General features: G+C 45.1%; 1 protein-coding gene across 1 annotated transcript; it reads right to left on the bottom strand.

The window, feature by feature from the left end:
- Nucleotides 1–7,153: 7,153 nt before the first annotated feature.
- Nucleotides 7,154–11,881, bottom strand: BNIP1 (BCL2 interacting protein 1). Its single transcript, XM_031598103.2, has 6 exons — nucleotides 11,755–11,881; nucleotides 11,518–11,610; nucleotides 11,302–11,393; nucleotides 10,623–10,724; nucleotides 9,836–9,954; nucleotides 7,154–7,799 (listed from the first exon to the last, which is right to left on the bottom strand). The coding sequence occupies exons 1-6, from the start codon at nucleotides 11,842–11,844 to the stop codon at nucleotides 7,603–7,605; spliced, it is 693 nt and encodes a 230-aa protein (XP_031453963.2). The 5' UTR covers nucleotides 11,845–11,881; the 3' UTR covers nucleotides 7,154–7,602.
- Between the last annotated feature and the right edge of the window lie 1,751 nt (nucleotides 11,882–13,632).

Here is a 13,632-nt window from a genome sequence, read left to right as displayed (position 1 = left end):
ACGGCTCGGATAGGAATTCTCCATTTGTTTAAGCCCAAGTGTACAGCACTGTATCAGAGTACAGACAGGACTAAAGGAAGGCTCTTCTCCTGGAAGCATCAAGCATGTGCTATTATCAGGCACAGGATGGGAGGCCAACTGGATCAATAGACTTACTCAATATAGAAAATCTTATCTCCGTTTCAGACTAGCTAGCAATAATGTCAGCACCTAGATGCCACTGACAGAGTTATCTCAGATCAGCAGCAGCAATGACTGCTTGGGAGCTGGGTGACACCTACAAAAAGCCAATAACCCAAACAGAAACGTTTTACCCTGCTGTCCTTTCTGAAGATAAAGGGAAACCAATGTGGCTCTCCGCTCCGTGTGCGTTTATCATGACTACACAACCAGGCTCTGCAGTGGCCTTGGGTTTCAGCTGCAGACCTCTGTTCCCATTGGGACAATACAAGCAAAGAACTGTGGGTGCACAGAGCCCAGACCCCTAGAGGGGTCAGGTCCAAAAGCGTCCCTGCTGGCGATACGCGGCCATCACGCTGTTGAAAAGAAGAAAGCAAAAAGCTTTCATGTCGTTCTATATATATGTGGTTCTATCTATAGGGCCGGGTGTGCGCTGATCCCCCAGCAGACTTTCTCCCTGCCTGCCCTTTGGGCGCTTATCATGGCACGCAGGGACGCACGCAGCCCTATCTCCAGGCCAGGCTCGCAGCAGCCGAGTGCCATTTTCCTTTCATGCAGAAAGCCACACCAGCACAGGGCACGGCGCGTTGCAGGAGCGCGGCTCAGCCCCAGCATCGCAGCACCACACCGAGGTCAGCAGCGATAACATCTGAGCGGTTTCACTGAGGGAGCTTAAAAATAAAAAGAAGCCCTAGCAGATGGACGAGGTCTGAGCGAGCCCTCCAACATGATTCACACAGCTGCAAAAACCTCACGATTCACTTTGGCATCGGAGGCTCACGATAGACATACAGCCAGCATCGCTGCACCACGTGTTATGGTCATTGATACCACGCTGGAAGCGTGCCCTTTTCCTCAGTGCCACCCAAACACAGAGGGGTCAGAAAATTCTTGTCACATGGAATCAATGGGAACAGTCAGTGGCTGAAGATTCAGCCAGGCCAAAAACAGCTGGCAATCCCAAAAGCTGCAAGGTTATGATTTAGGCATTCATCATTTACATCGTCGGATTAAAACTACGATAACCAGAGCAAACCCCAAACCAGAGGCAAGTAAAAGCTGCTTTTTATGAAACATTCCTTGGGGATAACATGAAATGCTTTCATTTGCAACTGTGAAGGCCATGCATGCGCTTTTGTAGAATTTGCTTTTTTTGTAATGATTGCACAGTGCCTGAAGCTGGGAGCTTCTAACACTGCTTATGCTGGGGAGACCAATAGCCCCAGCTCATGGAGTACCCTGGCCTGGGAGGTGGGCACTGCCTTCTCTGCTATTTTGCAGAAGTATGAATAAAGGACTTGGATATGCCTCTTTCCTATGATGACTTACTCTTTGTCAGAGCTTTGCTGCTGCACAGCACAAGGCCATGGCTGCTGGCTGCACAAAACCCATTTGTAGGCAGTACCAGAACTAACAGGTAAGGAAGAAGACTATCAAGAGCTGAAGCATCACTGAAGTTACAACTGAGATGCAGGAATACACATCCTCTAAAGAACTCAGTAGGTCACTGACAAGAAGAGGAAGAACTGGAGGGCAGGTTACCTCTTACCAGAAAAAGAGGTAAATAACTTTATTAAAACAGCAAAAAAAGTGCATAAGGCAAAGAGACTTTTTGCATATCCCTATATAGCTGCTTGTCTGGCAGGTTGGAATTGTCACCTCAGTGGATGCATCATGTAAGCCTGGATATTCAGAGTGTGCTAGGTAACTAGAAAAACAGTATGTAAGAAACAAACGTGGGAAGTTTGCCTTCAGCACCTGTGAACATTTTAGGTTTGATCATCTTTCTTATTTTCCTGTAGTCAATAAATCCAGTAGCAATCGTGTCTTAGAAAGATAACACTATCACCCACAGATCCCATTAGTGTTCAATAAGCATGACTTAAAACATACATGAATGAGAAAAATTGAATGACATTGTGAGCTGCTGTGTTAGAAAAGTGAAAGTTATACTTCAACACAAAGTATGAACACAGGCTTTTTCCACCTCTTAAGCTGAACTTGTTTTTCAGCTGCTGCAAATAATACCATTCTCCGTAGTACAAACAAGGACTGAATACAGTTGGAAAGATGAGACACTTCAGCCTCGAGAACAGAAGGGCCAGAGGGATCCCATCAATGCAAGGAACACCCAAAGGAAGGTGCAGAAAGCACAGAGCCAGGCTTTTCTCTGTGGTGCTCAGTGCTAGGACAAGGGCAATAAATGTAAGGGAGAACATGAGGTTTCTCTGAACATCAGTACAGACTCCTTTACTGTGCAGGTGATGGAGCACTGAGAGGCTGCCCAGAGGACTCACAGATTCTCCTTCCTGGAGACCTCCAGAAGCTGCCAGACATAGCTCCAGGTGGTCCTACTGGCACAGGGGCTGGACCTGTAACCTACAGAGGTGGCCCCAACCTCCACCACTCTGAGACCGTGAAACACAGACAACCAGGGAAACTGAACAGCAGCAACCTTCCAGCCCTATTAAAAGTGATTCTTGAAAATTAGCTCCTTTTCTCAAGGACTATCCTCAAATAAAGAATTGCATCAAACCACCTTCACCCAGAAGAAATCACTAGGGGTACCCAGCCCTTGCCCCCAGAGTAGGAAGAGCAGCCCATGCTGCAGCTGTCAGTGTGTGCCAGCAGAGCAGAGCACCTCTGTGCACACATCTGCTGCTTGCCTGGGGAGCTCTCTTCCCACCTTTAAGGAACAACGAGACTCAGGCACCAGTTCTGTGTGGAGCTCAGCCCACCTTACAGCAACAAAGGCACCGCATCCCATTAAAATATTTCCTTTAGATTTCCCTTCCGGTGGGATCACACCATTACAAATACTTTTAGCTGATTTTTTCCCCCCTTCAAAAGAAGAGCCCAACATATTTGCAGACAAGCATGCACATGCTCCCTGGATATTCTCAGCCCCCAGAGATTCCAGCCTGGCTCGCTCTGGACCACTTGGCATGTGATAGCAGCCACATGCGTTTGGCAGAGACATTTTTAGAAACTTCCAAGCTATGAATTCACCCTTCCATTTTGGTAAAGCCAGTTATGCAGAAAGCATTTTGAAAGGAGAAGTTCAAATACACGCTTCACCATAATTCTTAGAAAGGGGGAAAAAGATTACATTCCTCATTTATCTTTGCACAGAGAGTTATCTTGCAATGTTCCTGTATTTGCTGATACTATAACAAATGTAAACAGCTTACTAATTAAATAAGTCCTCCCAGCACAGTTACACTGTGTGTTAAAACCGTTTCCATTCATTTCCCTCAGGTTCACATTTAACCACTACCATTATCTGCTTGCAGCACATTTATTAGTACTGTTTCACCATGCACGTGGTTAATTCTGTAATTAAACTCACAAACCAGCAAACTTTTTAAACAAGTTACTTCTAAATCTGCCAAATCATCAGAATTGCCCCATCCTCAATTGCTCCAGCACAACCAACCACTATTACCCTCCAAATGGCTCCAACCCCTCCTGCCCTGCTGGGTTGGAGGGTGCACCGTTAATGAGGCTCAGCTGATGAGGTGCTCATTAATCCACAGCCGTCTGATTGCTGCCAGCTGCCTGCCTCAGCTCCCCATATTGTAGGGCAAGGGCATTGCAGTCCCTTTTTAAGCTCATAGCAGTTGCATGATTTTTGTTTCAAAGAAGTATTACTCTTGAAAGAAAAAAGTTTTTTAGCTGTAACTCTTCTGACAGTGAAATCCACCATTGAGCTTACAGCCACCACATCTGGCACATACTGCTGGGAAAAGCTATGGTCCAGAGAGCAGCAGGAGCACTCTTGGTGCATTCACTTATGTTGAACCACTGGCAGCAACGCTGTCACACCAGCACCTTCATGTGCCCAAGCACCAGCTCATCTGACACCAAAATTAATGCCTCTTAAATGGGACTGAAGGTGAGTTGAGGTGTCCATGCTCACGTAGTGTCATACAAAGAAACCACAGCTCTGAAACCTTTTCCTTTCTTACTCCTGAGTTTCCCCTTTTCTCTCCCCCCCACTCCAGTTTCAGCAGCACTCCAACCCATGCTCCCCAGACACAGTTTGGGAGAGAAGGCTGTCCTCACCATCCCCAGAGCTTCTGCTATGCTTTGCAGAGTCAAATGCCTTGGCTAACACTACGCCTCTGAAATAAATTGCTGCAATGCCAGCTTTTACCTTCCACCACAATACAACCAGAGGCAGCAAGGCCCTGAGACGTCATCCACTGCCCAGAAGGCTGGAGGTACAAACAGAACCCTTCTTCATACACACGAGAGCCACACAAGGCTAACTGAACCAACATCACAAATAATAGACAACAAAAGCCAGGCACAATCACCTCCTACCATCACTCCCACTCCATTCCTCAGTAAAACCAAGGCACAAAAACCTACCTTCAAGCCAGAAGAGAGGTCCGTAGCTGGACACCATGCTGCAGACTGGAGGGACAGTGTCAGAGTATCCCCAGCTGTGGGCAATATGGGCTGAATGCAGCACCAGCCCCACCTCTGCTCCAGTACCAATCCCAGGTGCACGCTGAGGCACCACTGATCCCATGTGCTGCAGGTGGTGTCTGCCCAAAACACCCATCTTCCTCCAGAGGAGAAATGTCTTTTAACTTGCTACCTCCACTTGCTTTGTTTCCAGGTCTGTGGCCCGGCAGGAGGCTGGATGCCTCTGGCTCCCTATGGAAGGAACAGGTCAAGTGCTGAGTGCTGCCAAATCACCCCAGGGTCCTCGGGGAAGCTGCTTCTCCTCTCCTCCAAAAAGTCGTTGCCTTTGGCTTTTTTTCCCCCACTTATTTTGTCTCTATAGACTGTAAATTTAAAGTCAGTTTATGCAGGGAAGGTAGCTATATTTACAAAAGGACTGGAGTTTTTCTACTGAAATCTGGATGTGACAGAAAATAAATGTCCCGGGGAAGGTCCTTAGCAGTTATTTTTTGTTCTCAGTTGGTTCCAGCAGTCACGTCTGAAAGCTAAAATTTCAGCAATGCAAAAACAGAGAAAAGAACAAGATGTTCACTCCTGTTCTTTTAATACATTCAGTTTCCCAAAACTGCTCCTTTGCAAAGACTGGTGGTAGCAACCATCCAATAAATACAGTGCACTTAACCTCAGTACCACGAGAAGGCTGCTTCTTTATTTCTAAGGCCCATCAATATTCTGATGGGAGCACGTAGCCAAGATAAACCAAGTGAAACTTCCTGCAGGCAGTCACACTGCATTGCTGCTTACAGCACAGCTCTAGCATCTGCTTAACGTCCCAGTATCTCAGAGATTAGCAACAACCTATTTTTATATTGCATCCACACCAGGGAGGAAACAGTGAGGCAGCTGGGGTCTGACCACCTGCAGGTACTGCATCTCAGAGAGATGGGGCTGAAAACATAGAACAGCACTGCTACAGCTGGCCTGCAAGTAGAAAATAGTAGAAAAAAAAGTTGCATAAAACTGCATTGCTCATCATTACTTAAGATGTATTTATATTCTAAATTATGTTTTAGTATTATTTAAAGACTTTCCAAGGCTGGAGGACAAAGGTCACATGCACACAGAAGTTTTTGCACACCTGTGCAGAAGGACAAAGGGGTGAGAAGGTTCTATCCTGATGCTGGAGGCACTACGTATGAATGCAACACTGGATGAAACTGCTCCATTGCAGCCCCAACCCGTGGATGAAGTGCTTTCCTTGGTTAGCAGTTTATTTGTCAGACTTGTTACAAAGCACGGCTTTTATTGTTACCAAAATGCCCACATTTGCTGACTTTTTGTAATGGATCTTTCTTTAAACAGAGTAATTTGTCTTACCCAAATAACATGGGTTAATAAGTAACACGGACATTTTCACTTTATTTCCATCTTTGCATACTCCTGCATCTCTGGAGAGGCTATAAGGAAGGCTGCACTGAAATATGATGAACAAACGATAGAGAAAGAGCCACAACCATCCTGCCTAGCCTGGCTATCATAGGACTGCCAGAGCCAGACAAGGCACACGGCAGACACGCAGCACTGCCCTCTATGGGATGTACCAGGCCTAGTGCAAAGGTTTCCAAATCCCTTTTACTACATTAGGAAGACTCAGACACTCCAACTCTTCAGGCAGAAGCCCTGATTTTGACCTAGATAATGAATTCCAGCTTCTACTGTTCATGTCCATGGACACAACCAATCCTACTGTCCAGCACAGTGGTTAGGAATACTACAATCTACCACTCCTCACTTATTTAACTAAGCTTGAAGCAGCTGCTGGTGAAAGGGTGCACTGTACCACTGGTAAGACCTAGAAAAAACAGCACTACAATGATAAGATAACCCAGCAGTCACCTATTCTCTCTGAATGTGCTATTGAGAGGTTACTGCCCTATTTCTTAATAGCACTGCCTTTTAAAAGTTTACTTCTAGCAGCTACATTAAAGCAGTATTTAACCATTCCATGAGAACTTTGTAAAGAGAAAACCAATGTTACTGGTCAACCCTGAAAAAGCAACGAATCCATTTCATTAGGGGAAAGTGACAGTAGTTTTAAGAATGCTGCAGTGCATTTCTGGTACTACAAAGGGTGGTATGTTGGTATTTATGTTATTGCATCAAATCAAATCCCAGTATGAGAGCACAAGAGATAGGAAAGGCAGTCACTGTTGGAGATTTTACTGAGAAAAATACCAACTTTCAGAAAAATGTTCAAATGTAGAATTTGCCTGTGCTTTGCAAATTGAAACTATTTCATACAGAAAAGCAAAAAAGGCTTTTGATTTCAACAGGTTAACCACGTAAGTCTCCAACACTGCATGAATTAATAGTAACAAATGAGGCTTCCATTTTTGCTTTGGTCAGTCCTCCCAACACCAGAGAACAAAGCAAGTGTGCTACACTCCTGGAAAAACCAACTCAGAAGCACCCACTGCTGCAAGTGTTAGGCAGGACTTCTACATGGAAGTTATTCTGGCTCTTTCAATCCAATAGACCTTGTTCTTAAACAAAACCCAGCTTACATGGATACAATAAATAGTTTATTCATGGAATGTATGTGTGTTTCTCTCTTCCATCCTTCCACTTGTTTTAAGCACTCTGCACTTGGGTATCAATGCAGCTTCCACTTCAAGCCAAAGACAAAAGTAAATTTCATGGTAAAGTGAAGAAAGGATGAGGTGAGAGCAGCACCTCTGAGAGGCACAGTTCCTCCAGCGTCTGTCCAGACAACCAAACCCACAGGCAGATTGGAGCTTCTTCTCTCCACACCTCCATCTAACCACTTCTTCCCAACCTGTGGTCATTTAAGCTCTTCTTTGGCAGGCTGTGAACTCCATAGGGACACTGTGAAGTCACGCCTGCCCTAATGCTCTGTCAGCTATTGCAATATCCCTTTTCTAATGAGCCTAACAGTATTACACTATTCCTTTCTGATCTTTCATAACAGTCCAGTTTAACTTTGGAATTTTACAAGAATGGGAAGAGTCTTTTTTTCAAAATATAAAGCACAGTGGCCAGAAATAAGGCAAGGGCGAGGAAGATGAGCAGCTTGTCAGTCAGCTCCCTGCGGTTGTACTTCGTTATCAGCTTTCGCCCCAGCTGAATCGTCCCAGACATGGACTTAAATTCTTCATTTGCTTCCAGGATGGTTCGTGAAGAATTGGCTGAAATGAACCAAAAAAAAAAAAAAAAAAAAAAAAGAATTGAGCTGGTTGCGCTTCAAACGTCACAGGATGTAAGCATGCAGCTTTTGGCAATATGGATAGTGCCTATGAGATCCTTCTGGATCAAATTCATGGCTAAGACAAATGCACACTGTGCTCTTGCATAAGCTTCCACAAATCTACAAATAGTCTTGATCTGATAGGGAAAGATGTAAAGCAAAATAAAAGTAGTGAACAGCTTAAAGGCCCCTGGTCCCACTATTCAATCTTTAATTTTTAGGTTACAGATCAAATCTAGTTTTACAAACAAAGATAGTGCTACCTGAAAGCTCTCTGAAAGCAGAGTGAAATAAGAATGGTGCTAGAATTACTGATTTAAGAGAAAGGAATTGCCATCACAGTCAGCATCAGTTGTAGCAGCAGCAGCAGACAGTATGTGAACACACCCAACAGACAAGTAAAACGTCGTTTTGCCCAAGCCAGAGCAGTAAACCAGCATGAATGAATTGCGCTTAAAGAAAGTGAAAAAGCAGCATGGAACAGCACGAGCTCCTTCGTTATTCTGTTTGAAAATTTTGAACATTTTTTATGGTTATCTTTTTTGACAACAGTTCTCTTTATTTGTTCGTTTTTCTTCTCCAAAGGAGAAAATCAACTACAGAAGAAAAGGATATTCATCAGTCTTGATTAAAGACAGAATTTGAGAGTATGCCAAAACAGCAAGATGGAACACTGGTCCTTTCCATCCAGCAAATCCCTGAGACACAGCAGCCTTCCTTTCAAATTGCTGAAGGACAGAAAGCAAAAGTCCAGGAGTTCCCTTTCTCTTCCATAACAGACTGTATATAGAGCGAGTGCTGGTGTATCATTCCACACTGAACTGATTGAAGAAAGAATGCTCAAACTTCCCCTGTGCTGTCTGGTTCATCAAAACAAGCGTAGTGGAAGTACTTCTGCAGTACTTTGCAAACCATTATGTCCCATCTTAAAGAGACATTTTGTCTAAGTGACAATAGAAAACCTGCTGCTTCCATCGCTGATGACAAAGTCTCCCAACAGCATGCATTCACTGGATAGGATAGGACTTGGCCAGAAAAAAAGGAAATGGTTACTGCTGATTCACAATCTGCAGCTGGGTTTTGTGAATGATCTTTCCCTCGATAAACTTCAAGCACTGCTCAGTTAGAAACAGGGTGACAAAGTGTCTGCCAAACTGTCTTTTTAACTAGAGAAGAAACATGCTACTTTTGTACGAACAAACTGTGCCCAGCTGCCATCCTCAGATGGGGTCAGAAAACCCCCAGTGGAGAGTGAAAGCTGTGGCATTTATCCCAGGCTTTACACTGCTCTCTCTTCTGCTCAAAAGCACAGCTAGTAAGAGGCCCAGGCAACAGAGAGCCAAATGGTTCATGAATCACCGATTTTGAGAGGTCACTTGATTTATCTTCTAAGGAGTCTAAGCCAAATAACTGAGAAAAATCTTGGTTTCACAGTTCATGATGCACTGTGGACAGGACGAGTGACCTTGGGTTCAAGTCACTCAGCTGCCTCGTCTCTTAGTCATCCCAGCTGGAGAAGGGGTGAAAACAGTCTTCCTAGCCAGGCTGTTTCCTCTACATATGAACTTGTACCTGTGCTCTTTTCTTCTCTGTTGCTAAAGGCACGTCAGGACAGTAGCACAGAATAACATCATACAAGCTGTTAATATTGTGTGAACTCACACTGCTTTTAAAATTACTTTTATATAAAACCGAGTTCCTCAGCATGCCCCCTCCTTGTTATCCACAAACAAACATTAAACAAAAACTCCAGCAAAAAACTTCATGCAATGTATATTCTTATTTTCCATTTCTGTTCAAATGTTAGAGGAGTTCTGCTGGACAATCCTTGAATTATCATCATAGCAAGTTCTCCTACAGCAATACATATTTTCCTATGCTCTGCATCACAACAGTTTGGCTCTCTTCATCCTAACAGAACAGCTGAAAGGTTCCTCGGTCACCCAACCCACACCCCAACCCCAACTACATCTGTACCTAGGGTTTGCACAGTCTCCTCGCTCTGCTGGACTTGCTGTGACATCATCCTGCTGATGCTCATCAGGCTCTCTGTGATGTTACTTGCACTCTCTGCCAGACTTTCCTTCGTAGTCTTTCTGAAAAAGCAAAAGAAGAAAACACTGAGGGACAAAACAGTGGAATGTGCAGCTGTACTTCGTGTACAAAAGATACAACCAGGTTTTTCTGCATGAGAACTGGAGATTGTCTTTGCTGAACTACCAAAGAAAAATCACAAAATACTGAAGTCATAAGCCTTAACAACTGCAGCTCAGAGTCTCACAGAGCTCATGCTATGGCAGTCATTCAGTCATGATGGCACAACTTCATGAGGTGGCATGGAGGCACTGATATAAACTGCCACTTCATTATCTCAGTTATTCTCCCTGCTGCTCCACAGTACCAAATTTGCCAACTTCTCAATTCAGAAGTTATACGAGCTTATATCCACTTCTACTAAGGAAAATAACTTGCACAGTGATCCATTACTTGTTTATGACCCTGCCTGGAATTAATATAAAAGACGATCACAGAAATTATAAATTCTATCACAACCTCATCTCCACTTTGACATGCCAACACTAAAAAAAAAAAATTGGAATTATCACAATTCTTCACAGTTTAAGCCTCCACAGTAGACAACAGCACTCCTTTACAACAAAAGCTGTGTACAATTCAATCATTTCCAGAACATTACATCACTCCCATTTGCACTAGTGAGTATGGCACACATTGTTTAAGTCTCACATTGTTCACACTTTAATACCTTTGTCTTAAGGAGTCTCTTCCCTGCAGCAGCTGATCTTTCTCAGAGTTGTCGATAGCAATTTTGCAAGCCAGATTTGCCTTTCTCCAAGCTGCCTGATTGCTGAAATCACAAGAGCACAATGTTGTAGTGTGATGGCAACACCTTTTAAGCAGCAATCACTTTCACAAAGCAGTCACCATAACTAAGATCCACATACATATATAAACTTTCTCTGTATTATACCACAGTGACAATACATTGTTCTTTTGTTTCTTCTCCTAAGTTTATCATTACAGGCTTAGTCACTGAAACAGACAGACCTGCTCAGAGAGCCAGGAGACACAAAGGAGATGGGAGCTCTTCTCTTTCTGTCTCTGATCACAGAATCATAAAATCATCTGAGTTGAAAGGGGCCGTTTAAAGACCATCTGGTCCAACTCCCTGCAATGAACAGGGACACCCACAGCTCCATCAGTGTTCAGAGCCCCTCCAGCCTGACCTCGGGTGTCTGCTGGGATGGGGCACCGCCACCTCTGGGCAACCTGTGCCAGGATCTGCTCTTGGCCTTACTGAAAGCAGCCCGGTGTCACTGATCGGGTTTGCAAAACAGGATCTGAAAGAGCGCCCTGAAAGCAGGTACCCCTGAGGACCGGGCACCTGCAGTGAGGTCTGGGCACCTGTAAACAGCACGGCCTACCTGAGCATTTGCTTTTTATGGTTCTCCACTTCCTGCAGCAAGGCCTGTTTCTCTGACTCTTTATCTTGTTCTCTCGCCATCTGTTCCAGCTCCTTGGACAAAAAGCAATAACGGGAAATCAGCCGGACCGCAGCCACCTGCAGCTCCAAGGGAAAGGCGCGAGGCGGCAGCGGCCCCGCGGGCAGCCCGTGTTTACTGCAGGCAGCGCAACCCCACCTGGATGCGGCCGCGGAGGTGCCGGAATTTCTCCTTCACCGCAGCGTTGAGCTCCGTGAGGGCGCTGAGCGGCCCCGGGCAGTCCCGGATGTCCTGGAATACAACCCGGTCAGCGCGGCCCGAGGCCCTACGTGGCGGGCAGGGCACGGCAGGGCAGGGCAAGGCCGGGCCGCGGACGCCTCGCAGCCCCCGCCTCAGGGTTCCGCCGCCTCAGGGGGGTTCCGCGGGCGGCGCTACCTGCACTGCCGCCTTGATCTCCAGGTCGAACTTGACGATCTCCTGGTGGCACACCCGCACCGGCACGCAGCCCCCCGCCGCCGCCGCCATCTTGGGAGTGGAGCGGCGGGGCCTCGAGCGCCCCCTGCTGGCACCGCGCAGCGCCGCCCGGCCCGGGTCCTCCAGTCCTCCGGTGTGGAAAAGGGAAAGGCCCCACGGCTCCCCGGCCCCCCCAGAACACACAAACACACGCCGTGATTTGAGACAGTGTTTCCTCCACAATTTTTATTTTAAATTACAAAGGATGTTGCGTACATTGATGAAATTTGCGTCCGAATAGAAGTGCGAGGGATCGAGGGGGACAGTAAACAAAGTCAATCGTGGGATTGTGCCTCTTTTCAGAAAAAAAAAAAAAAAAGATAATAAAAACTGCACAGCTATTAACCGACATCGAACATTGCAACTCTGAACAGATCATGCTTTTAACAGGAGAATTTATTTGCTAACAGAGACGAGACTTTCATGGAGTTTCTCCCAGCTCCCATTGGAAGCCGGTGATGATGGAGGATGCCATGTTCTGCTGGAAACGCCTTTTCCCCCCAGGTGCCATCAGCCCTCGGGGTCACCTGAGCACAGACACCGAGCAGTGAGGTTTTACAGACGTGCTGAGGCACAGCTGACTCAAACGAGCCCATACCACACAAAAGATCAGTACAATTAAATGCTACTCCCGGGGTCGGCTCTTAATCGAAAGGTTTTCCTCGGGTGGATTGTGCTTTTGTCAGTGCTAAATCCAACACAGAAATTTTCCTTCTGTAGATGGACGATTTGACTTACTCAGACACGTAAGTAGCAACTACTCGCAGGAAAACCTTGGAACACTGGTGTTTTCCAGAAAGCCTTTCATTTTATGAAAAAACAGCGTGGCTTAAGATAGTTCTGGTTCTGCTTTTAGCTCCACTGCTCATTAGAAAGCCAATAAACGCACTGCCAGCATTTACTCTTGTGGAAGTTGACGGATGTCTGAGAGGCTGAGGGCTGTCACGCAGTGCACACACACGCCTTTTCTACACGCGAGAAGCACTGGGGAACAACATGGCATGTTGTGAAATGCAAATCACACAAAGATAGAGATACTTTTGTATATTGCAAAGAAGATACAGCCTAAAAGTGCCATCTTTCATTAACGACATTTAAGAATCCCAAGTTGTATTGGGAGATATTCAAGAGTGGTGTTGTCTCAACGTACTAATGCCCTTAATACAGTTACAAAAAGAATCAGTCACTGAAGCAGTAACTGAAATGTACTTCACACAATCCCTGGGGTAAACAAAACAGATTTCAGCTCTGTGCATGGCTGTGTCAATAAGCCAAGACCACATCTAGCAGCACACTTAACTAGGTAATTCCAACTGAAGCCTCCAACTTCAAAATAATGATTAGATGCATTCTTGAAATTCAGGTCTCAAGGCCGAATACAGACCCTAACATTCATGGTACACAACTGGTTACGCCTCAACAGAATTTCAGGAAGACTAGCAAGCAAGTTAGAGGAACAGAACTGCATTTGCTATTTCTGTTAAAGGCAACTTATATACAACCCTTTAAAATTTTCCTGATAAAGCCTCTTGCTTTAAAAAATAGCTATATTTAAATCATTTATGAAAAAAAAAAAAAGGAAAGCACATCCATTCTTTGTATTTTATGAATAAGCTGTTTTATTAACAAAGGCAAATACTGGATAAATGTTGGGCAGGGGGGACCTTTTTTGGATAAAAGAAAAAAATGACACCAGGTTGCTTTTAGATCAGCTAGCAGACCCTTCATCCATTCAGATTTTAGATTTTTCTCGTTTCAACTTTTTCCCAGCTTTATTTAACAGTGTCAAAGGGTCTGCTA

The sequence above is a fragment of the Phasianus colchicus genome, chromosome 15 (genome assembly GCF_987193195.1).
Source record: "Phasianus colchicus chromosome 15, bPhaCol1.hap1.1, whole genome shotgun sequence".
In the NCBI taxonomy this organism is placed as follows: Eukaryota; Metazoa; Chordata; class Aves; order Galliformes; family Phasianidae; genus Phasianus; species Phasianus colchicus.
This window is presented reverse-complemented; position numbering and strand designations above follow the sequence as displayed.